Here is a 10,554-nt window from a genome sequence, read left to right on the forward strand (position 1 = left end):
TTAAAATTGCAGAGGTTGAGAAATACGCATAAACACACAAAGGTGCAGTTCAATAGCTCACTACAGATATATTCGGAGAGGACAAGAAAAAGATCTACTACCGGTAGAAGACTGTAACCTTGCACTTAAGTATTAGCAGTTCGCAACAACTGATGGAAAGGAATTGGTCAAAAAGCTAACGCAAAACAAAAGTGGGATAAATCTCACCAGAAGTCAATACAGGCAAAAAGACTATTTGTAAATCGTATACCAAGCCCGTGTGTGAGAGAAATCATTTATTTTTTCCCCTAACTGAAACTACGTACAATTTCCGTGTTCCTTTTACACTTTGTAAAGTGCAAAGTAATCAATTCTCAGCGCTGCCTAGGGCTGGAGAAGCTGTGTTACCTCTTTCTTCTTCCTCTGTACGACGAAACGATTTCTACGCCGGAGATACTATAATCTTACCGCACTATAAACCGAATGAAAGAGACACGTCCCTCTCCCCAAACTTGGCAACTTTAAAACTTGTGGACTTCAACTCCCAGAGCTGGCTGGAGAATTCTGGGAGTTGAAGTCCACAAGTCTTAAAGTTGCCAAGGTTGAAGATCTCTGCTCTAACTCTCCCCGTTCCATTCTTCCGCAGCGCCCCGTTTCATCAAGGACCCAACGCGCATGTGCACTCAAGATTCGGCCACGCCCAACTACGATTTCTTGAAAGTGGGAGTCGGCTTTTAAAGCGTGTCGGGATCGGAAGCTCGGCGATCGGCTTATTGGCGGAAAAGGAAAGAAGCGTCCGGGCCCAAACCTATCGCTTGCCGAGCTCGCCGTCGCTTCCCGTCATCTTTTCTGCTCAGGCGCCGGCGCTGCTGTCCGAACGTTACTCGAGATGGTGAGAGGCGAACCACCGAGTTGGGGGGGGGGGTTAAGGAGGAGGGGGGCTTTGGGGCGAGCGGGGAGGCGGAGGAGGGAGAGAGGGCGCGCTTTCCTTCACCCTGGGCGATAGGTGTGACTCAGCACTCGGCCGGCTGAGATTCCAAGGCCCAAATTGCCTTGTTTTTAATTGCCGTTTTCCCTTTCATTTTGCAAACCTTAAACCCATTAGGGGTGATCTGCATGTCTTCCGCTTTCTTGGAGTTCCTGCTCCGTTTGGCCCGGTCCTTTCCCCTCCTCCCATTTTGTTTTTGCACTCTCATCGGCCCTTCCCGTAGGCAGCCCAGCAGGCTTTCTCTACCGAAACAAGCATTCGTTTCCTTTTTGTTTCCTTAATACTACTACTACTACTACTAATAATAATAATAATAATAATAATCAACCTTTAGCACCAGTCAATGGAATTTGTGATGCATTTTTGAATGTTCAGTTGGCTGAGTTTCATGTTTAATGAATAAAGTAATAATAATATAATAATAATTTTAAGAAGGTACTTGGTTGATACCTAGGACGCTGGCAGCAAACGGTATCAACTATTAGCTGCTGCTGCTGCTGCTGGTGGTGGTGGTAGTAGTAGTAGTAGTAATAATGCCCCAAAGGCATTATTAATCTCACCAAAGATTAAAATAATACTAACAACAACAACAACAACAACAAGCCTTAGCCACAAATTACACGAAGGCAAAAATTCAACATATTACCACCAATAGCAAATGTCGCCTCTGTAATGAGAAAGAGGAGACAGTTGACCATTTGGTCAGTGGGTACAGCAAAATTTCACAAACTGACTACCTACAACGCCATGACAGAGTTGCTAAATCATTCACTGGAAATTGTGCCAAAAGTTTGGATTTGAGTACAGCAAAAACCACTGGGAACATCAGATTGAGAAGGTTCTAGAGAACAAAAAAGTCAAGATCTTGTGGGATTTCAGAATTCAGACTGACAGGCACTTGGCCTACAAGACACCTGACATAACAATAGTTGAAAAGAAAAAAGTTTGGTTCATTGACATTGCAATACCTGGTGATGCACGAATTGAAGATAAGGAGCAAGAAAAAATCACAAAGTACCGGGACTTGCAAATTGAAGTTGAGCGCCTGTGGAAAAAGAAAACGAGTGTTGTCCTGATTGTAATTGGAGCCCTTAGAGCAATACCTAAAGGGTTACCTCGCTATTTGGAAATTCTAAATTTATTGGACTTGAACATTCTGACTCTACAAAAAACCACGCTACTTGGGACAGCTTATATCCTCTGACGTTAATAATTAGGAGTGATATGCTTCCATGTATTGAACAAACCAAAGATACTATTCGGTAACAATGCACACTATCCCCAAATTGGAAAGATTGCTTGAATTTGACTCAGAGCATACTTGATGTGGTAATATTGTAAAGAAGCCATGCTTTTTTGTGGTATTGCAGGGTGCTGCCAATAGCTATGAGAATTTTAACACTGAATCTGAAGCAGGACGAATCGTTCCTGCTTTGAATCTGCATACTGCACACCTCTACAAGTTCATTCACCCCATCTTGAAAATAAAATTAGTTATTAAATGTCATACTAAAGTCCTATTATTTCCAGATATATTGTTTTCGGTTACAGAAATGATAATCCATAGTAAGGATGACTTAGTTTTAATTTTTCATATTTTAATGGCAGTCACATTAATGGATTCCTTTTATTCACTTTAGTTTCGCAACCAATATGATAACGATGTCACTGTATGGAGTCCCCAGGTATTGTTTTTGTATTTCTATTTTTCTTTGTATGTTTCCTTTGCTCACCATTTGAATAATCAAATGATTTAAATCTTACCTTAAAAGCAAAAATAATAAGAGATTTGTAGATATGTATATATGTGAAATGTGTTCATTATAGTAACAACCTGCATGAGCCATTTAGAGTAATGTGCATGAGCCATTTATACATAAGATAACTTTCTCAATTGGAAAGTAATTTATTGGACTTTCTGTGCTAATAGCTATGGAAAAATGCAGCCTAGCCTACTTAACAGTTGCTTCTGTGATGCTGGGCCCAAGAATATGAGACTACTGAGTCTGAATAATAAGATAATCATAGTGTGCTGTTTGCTAATTTCAGGGACAAAAAGGGATATCTGCATAGATTAAGAATTTGGCAATCTAGATTGTGGCTTTAGAGGGAATCTAAGTGTAAGAATGTTGTACTTACATTCTCTTTTAAAGATGTGATTACAATTATGTCAGATTGAGCCAGGTTTATGGAAACCATAGTTTGTTGATTAAACCAGAAGCCCCCAACCTTTTTGATACCAGGGACCAATTTTGGGGAAAACAATTTTTCCACAGATTGGCAGCATGATGACTAAGCATGACGTAGAAACCAAAACATTAACTCGATTCCTTTTTCCTTGCTTTCATCTATTGAAAAGTTTTGGAAAACTCTACCAGTGCTATGTCATTTTTTATTGGTCTGATAAAGGTATTTGTCATACTATGGAGTTTAGTGTATGTGCTATACTCATATAGGTCATCAGAAATTGTTACTAATTTGTGCTCAAATGTCCTGATTTATTGCAAATGTGATAAAGATAATGTTAAGTGTTCTGTCATGGAATGGAATATTTTTTATTAACTAAACATATTAAGTAACATTTGAAGGAGCAACCATTGCAATGAAAGATGCAAGACTAACAAAGTGTTGTTAGTTGTAACTCATTGGCTAATTCGGAGTCAGCATTTCTCTCTGCCCAGCCTGCCTCAGGTGATTGTTGTGGATGTAAGTAGGTTGATAAAACCATACAAGCTTATATACATATATGCTGTGAGTTCCTCAGGCATTCATTGTTCTCATTCTTACTATTGTAATATGTGCACCTCATTTGCACCTTCAGCACGTTCATAAGACTATCTTGTGTTTTTAGGGTCGAATTCATCAAATAGAGTATGCAATGGAGGCTGTCAAACAAGGATCTGCAACTGTTGGGCTAAAATCAAAAACCCATGCCGTTTTAGTTGCCTTAAAGGTAAACTCAAGAAGAAAACCAGTTTTTTTTAAAGCATATGTGATACGTTCAGCATTATAATATTCACAATCTTAAAGTAGTTTTTTGCAATCTAGAAAATATATCCGTTGAGCAAGAAAAAAAATGTTGTAATTGCTTTTGGTTTGTAGGGGCAAGAGCTGAGAAAGTCTGTTCTAAATAAATACTGTATTTAGCTTGAAAATACAATATTTCAATTATTGTACTCCTTATTGTTTGCCTAGTACTAGGTGGGGGAGATAAGTGGGACATAAATTATTGTAAAGTTTGGATACATAAAATGTTACAACAATATTTTCAGAATAAAATGACAGGAAATAGCCAAGCAATTTTGTAGGGCCAGTGAGAGATCATGTGGCAAAAGCATCAGGTATATTATATGATTGTAAATACAATCAAGAAAGCATTGCAAATTTTTGTTACAGTAAGGCTATATGTGCTATGAATAATAGATAATGGTTCAATTTCCAGCAGTAAAGACCACATCGTTTTTCCTGGAGAAAACAATGGTGGGATTTCCCTGCAAAGGCTGCTTTCGGGTTCTCTATAGGTGCTTCCTTACTAGGCCTGGTATGTAGGGACAAGGAGGCTAGGGATGCAGTTAAAGTGTTAACTTGCTGAGAAAAGACAGACACAATACTTTCGATTCTTTCACTTGCACTAAATGTAGTACTACATTTATTGATTTGGTAACAGAAAGTTAAGACTTCTCTAGAATGTTCCATTGCCTTCTACACAGTGTCAAATTTCCTTCCAAATTACACTGTACAGAGATGGTTTGCAGGTTTTTTGAATCCTGTGAATTAGAAGCCATTTAAGTCATCATAAAACAATTGCATAAAGCAGCTCCTTATATTTACATAAGCAGTAACAAGAGTTTAACAAACTTTAATATAACTCTTTAAAATACATTTATTAATACAGTGAATTAAAATACTATTAATACTATGAAACCAATCCAATGGGCTTCAGATGCAATGCATAAAATCTCCACTGTATTAATGTCATTGTATGTGTTTTTCTGAAATGGCATTATATATACAGTGTCAATTTCTGCAAATTATATCATTGGAATCACTTGCTATTGTTACTACAGATTATATACTTTCTAGTTTAACAGACAGAAATAATGCACACTTTTTCCCTCCCCCCCCCCAATTGTCATAAGTGTATGATTCATAACTGTTACTTTGGATATCTGTCGTTTAGAGGGCACAATCTGAACTGGCAGCTCATCAGAAGAAAATCTTGTATGTTGACAACCATATTGGTATTTCCATTGCTGGACTTACTGCTGATGCAAGACTCTTATGGTAAATTTGGAATTTGATTATTTGATTGATTGAATGTGGACTTGTTTTAAGTTTATAAATATATATGGAGCGGGTTTGTATCTAATTCCTAATTCAAGCCTTTGGTTCCTGAAATGGTATCTATATTTCTCCATTCTTAACCTTGTCTAGTGCAATTGCTGCACACCATAACCAGGTCTCCTAATAAACTACTCCTGAATTTAAGTAAATGTATGACATTTGTTCTTAGTCATTTGTGAAGATTGTGACAGCATTGTATAAGAATGGTAGTGGGGAAGATTAATTCTACTGCTCCGTCCACAAGTCACTGAAAACACAGAGGAGCTGATAGTACGCTTTATTGAAATTGCTGCTGCAGAAATAAGAGGAAACACATGGAACATACTTGCTAAAGAGCATCCAATAATTTCATGCCAAAATGAGTTCATTCCCCTTGCCTGCCCTAACTCTTTTGCAATCAAATAGTATTTTATACAAGTAAAGTTTCTATTGAATTAATCTAAGAAGTGTTGAAGTTACAAATGGAATACATTCTGTTTTACTCCTGCAGCAATTTCATGCGTCAAGAATGTTTGGATTCCAGATTTGTATTTGACAGGCCTCTTCCAGTATCTCGATTAGTGTCTCTGATTGGAAGCAGTATCCTTTTTTCCTATGTGATAATCGTTTTGGGTTTCTCAAAAGCTGCCAATAGAATTAGCTGTTGGATAATCATTTTCCTGCAAAGGACTCAGTTATTTTGTATAATAGCAATAGTAATAGCATTAAGCACTTAGATATATATATATATACTGTTCCATAGTGATTTACAGCACGCTTTAAGTGGTTTATAAATGTTAGCCTATTGCCCCCAACAATATGAGTCCTCATTTTACCAATCTTGGAAGGATGAGTCAACCTGGCTGTTGACTATTACTTTTAAAGAAAGTGAGGCAATCAGGGAATTAGGGACACTTCACTTTGATGCTAAAAATCTACTCCAGTTCCTCAGCCACATAATAGCATAAGAAAAGTTGAATAGTAAAATAAGAATATTCTGGATTTTAGAGCAGATTCATCTATTCAGGCAGAATCATCCATACATTTTACTTCAATATTACATAATTTACATGAATTACATTTCATCACGTTCAAAGTACTATTTTAATATTGCCTCTTACCATTTCAAAAAATTCCATAATGGTTCATAAAGTAGATGTCGAACATTCTTGTTGAGTATTTTGGATTTTGTTCAAATCAGAATTGCATGCTTTTTTCTTCTTTTTGAAGCTTATTGGAGAGGAGACTGAGGGCAAGATTATTTTCATACTCTTTATAACCTGATTGTGGGATTGTTTTTTTTAAATCTTGAAGAGTGTACATGAATTTTTTCATAAGAAAGTATGAATGTGTAAATCAGTTTTTTGAGATGTTTTCCTCAGCTTGTTTAAGAAACACAGATACCAACGCAGCGTTATGGCAGAAGACCATATGGCGTAGGACTTCTTATTGCAGGCTATGATGTAAGTGCATCATCTGTGGGAGACATGAATATTGTATATGTTTCCTGGAATTTCCCCTTCCTTAAGTAAACACAGTACAATCGCAATGAAGAGGGTTTGGAGTTTTATTCTGTGTCATAAAACATTTTCTAAGTAATCATAAATGTTGAAAAGGGAACTTGGATTTAGAACTTCTTGCAAGATAAATGTCAGTTTTAGTATATTATTCTCCAAATATTTGAGAATTGGTTTCTCATCAGCTCAAGTCAGTATTGACAATGCTACATAATATTTCAAATTGTTTTGGAGCATCAGGTTCTTTAGAAGTTTTTTTTTCAAGGAGACTGCTGTTTCAAACATGAAAGGAGCTATTTTAAAAATGCTTGAACTAATTTTGCGTTTGAAGTGAGGAGCTTTGGAAATATTGCATTTGAAACAGTTCAGAATGAAATGTGTTGAATGTTCCCAATATAGTTACACTGTAAAACAGCTGGAAAAGCATATATTTTTATCTGGGTGGTGAAAGTGAAACACTATATATAAGCTGTCTGATAGATTCCTTTTTTTAAAAAAAATGTCATTTTAATTTGTCAGGATATGGGCCCCCATATCTTCCAGACTTGCCCTTCTGCAAATTATTTTGATTGCAAAGCAATGTCCATTGGTGCAAGATCCCAATCAGCTCGAACTTACTTGGAACGACACATGACCGAGTTTTCTGACTGTAAGTGCAGTGTCTTTGAAGTATACTATATTTTTAAAGATTTCTGCTCTCTCTCCACACATACACAGTGTGTGTGTGTGTGATTGATTGCTGAACAGTTATTGTCTATTATACGTGTGATGAAGTTGAAAGTGTGTTTAACCAAGTCAGCCCAGAATATACAGCATTTCTGAACTAGTCATAAACGTTACTTTGCAGGTAATCTGAATGAGTTAGTGAAGCATGGACTGCGTGCTCTGAGAGAGACACTTCCTGCTGAACAAGATCTAACTATTAAGGCAAGGCTGAAATTGTTTTTTCTTGCAATTCAATCGGTCTGAAAAACAGGTAATAGTAGTTATAAACATTGTGGAAGAGTGACACATTTATTTCTGTGAAGCAGAATCCAAATTTGTAATTAAACATGTACATATAAGAGTATGGAGAGATGCACTTTGAACATTAAAATAATTTGAGTCACCAACTCTATGTAATATATAATATTAAGGAAATGTATATCTGAAGAGGATTCTAAGCAAGTTTAAAAATTTAAACATGGTTACTTCTGATTCAGTATTTCTTGAAATGGAACTTAAGAGTAGAAGTCTGTCCACAGTTCTAATGCTGTCACTTCCAGTATCTTGCAAAATATAATGAGGTTTATATGACTTCAGGTTCACCAGTTCAATACAATAAAGACATACCAGGAACTATGTTTTTTTAGTTACAAATAACATTGATTATGATAGTCAAAACAATTCTAAGAGTGGGTTCCTTATAAGCAGAAAAAGATGGCTTTATCAGAAAAACTTCCATGGTCCATGAAGATGAGAGTTTACTATAGACCAGTGGTAGAAGATTATATTACAGTCCAGTTTCCTGAACATTGACTCTCAACAACCCCAGCTAATTTTGCTACTAGATTTTTTATTAGATATTTATTCCACTTTTATATAATAAATAATGTTCCTTCCTTCTAATTTCCCACAATTCCCCCCCCCCCTTCAATTTTTTAAAAATTGTCATTTTACAGAATGTTTCTGTTGGGATTGTTGGTAAAGAAATGGAGTTTACAATTTATGATGATGATGATGTAGCACCATTCCTGGAAGGACTGGAAGAAAGACCACAGAGAAAGGTAGGCAAATCTTTATCTATCTATCTATCTATCTATCTATCTATCTTTGTTTTCGTAGATTTTCACGGGTACAGGTATGCAGGTCTTGGCATATTTGGGTCTTGTCCTTTCCCTCCAAAACACGTTTCTTGCATTGCTTTCCTGACACGACACGTGTTTCTGAAGCGATCAGACCGGAAACCATTTGCTAAACTGGTGGAATAAATGGGTTACAACGCAACCTCCCAGGATGTTGCAGCACAGGACTCAGGATATTACTACACTAGAGCTTAGGATGTCATCACACAGCCCAATACCCAGGTTGTTACAACACAAAAGACTAATGGGCACACAGCTAGTACCTCAGCCACACAGGATGTTATGAAACAGCCGACTAATCTGCATACATCAACTCCATCAACTAATCAAGATGTAACAACACAGCCAACCAACCTGCTTATAGCAACAAAGCCAGCACTCCACATACTCCCACCAATATTTATAGAAAGATGGCAGCTCCGATCACGCTTTGCTCGCACAAGCACGAAACCGAAGGCACCAGCCTGAAGATGGTAAGTGGGACCTCGTCGAAACATCGCCAAGATACTCTCAATCTTACACTGGAAAAGACCCAAATACGCCAAGACCTGTGTGTGTGTGTGTGTGTGTGTATGTATAGCTGGATCACATTATGAGACTTTCCATTCTGAGGACTTTTGCTAGATTGCCCCGTCCTCTGAGATTAGATGACTGGTGATATAAGACAATGCCTTCGGAGTGTGATATTCTGCCTATTTAATGCTCTCCTCATGATAATGTATTCATTTGACACTAAAAAAAAACTTTAAAAAGGTCCCTAACCTGACCAGTAAGCTTTTAAGTCTTTTTAACCTGACTAGTAAGTTTTGGATTTTAATTTCTGCAAAAAATGTATTCCTCTTTTGCTCTTTCAATGAATCCTCTTAGTGTAATGCAAACACATTTTCCCTTTTTTTTTCTTTTCCTATGCCCCAAGCAGACTTAGAAAAAGTGGGAGAATTAGTTTCTTTCCATATATACATTCCATTGGCATATTAAATAAATTTGACATTTTGCTTAACAGACCAAATGATTATTTTTATATATTATACTTACACATAAACATACATACATACATACATACATACATACATACATACATACATACATACATAACAAATGATAACTTTGAAGGTATGACAAATAAATGAGCCAATCAAGAAGTGTAGAAAACATGAATATTTGGTTTTTCTAGAGATTGGGCTGTCGTATGAAATATACAAAAGAAACAAAACATTTAAAAATACTGTATATCAATCCAATTTTTGCCACTGATTTGTATTGGATTTTTAAAGCAGGAAAAGTGGAGTATTGAAAATCTCCCTGCCTATTTATTACCACACTGAATATTGAGACACACTGTATTTGTAGAATATTTTGTGAGATTTTTTTTCCTCCAGTGACTTCTCTTTATTTCTTCTACTCTCTTAAGCTTGCTCAGCCTGCTGAAGCAGCAGAAAAGCCTGAGGAACCAATGGAGCACTAAATTGCACTGCATAGCATGGGTTACGTCAGAGAGAATAGTGCGAGGAGCATTATTTGTATTGTGGTAACTTAACTTTAAGATTCAAGGCATAATGTAGTGGTAAAACACCAGTGTTTAAAATGAATTACCAAAAAAAAAAAAAAACCTTTATGTTGGCAGAAAAAAATAACTGACCACTTCTATTAAGAAAAGATGTCATTTTCTAGAAAAGACTGAAATACTGTTTTATATGAAAAAGCATGTTGCTTTTGTTGTAAAAACATCTCTGAAATAAATTTTTCTTGTATGAAAAATTGTGAAACTTTTTTGTATTTCGTAAATAAAAAATGTATACAATATCATTGTATCCCATGCTTATGGAATCCTGTACCTATGTCAGTATTTACATATGCTGAATCTCATACCAATTTAAATTAGAATGTGTAATTATTTGTAGCA

At 36.3% G+C, this 10,554-nt stretch overlaps 1 protein-coding gene across 1 annotated transcript; it reads left to right on the plus strand.

Moving 5' to 3' along the window:
• The first annotated feature begins 697 nt into the window (after positions 1-697).
• On the plus strand, positions 698-10,469 carry PSMA1 (proteasome 20S subunit alpha 1). The gene is made up of 10 exons (XM_014064450.2): positions 698-871; positions 2,608-2,652; positions 3,819-3,920; positions 5,148-5,251; positions 5,802-5,890; positions 6,683-6,753; positions 7,327-7,456; positions 7,655-7,734; positions 8,469-8,573; positions 10,063-10,469. Exons 1-10 carry the CDS (start codon positions 869-871, stop codon positions 10,114-10,116), a joined length of 783 nt encoding a protein of 260 aa, XP_013919925.2. The 5' UTR covers positions 698-868; the 3' UTR covers positions 10,117-10,469.
• Positions 10,470-10,554: the final 85 nt, after the last annotated feature.

Source organism: Thamnophis sirtalis, unplaced genomic scaffold (assembly GCF_051295495.1).
Source record: "Thamnophis sirtalis isolate CommonGarterSnake01/CBP01778 unplaced genomic scaffold, rThaSir2_p1.2 scaffold_1, whole genome shotgun sequence".
In the NCBI taxonomy this organism is placed as follows: domain Eukaryota; kingdom Metazoa; phylum Chordata; class Lepidosauria; order Squamata; family Natricidae; genus Thamnophis; species Thamnophis sirtalis.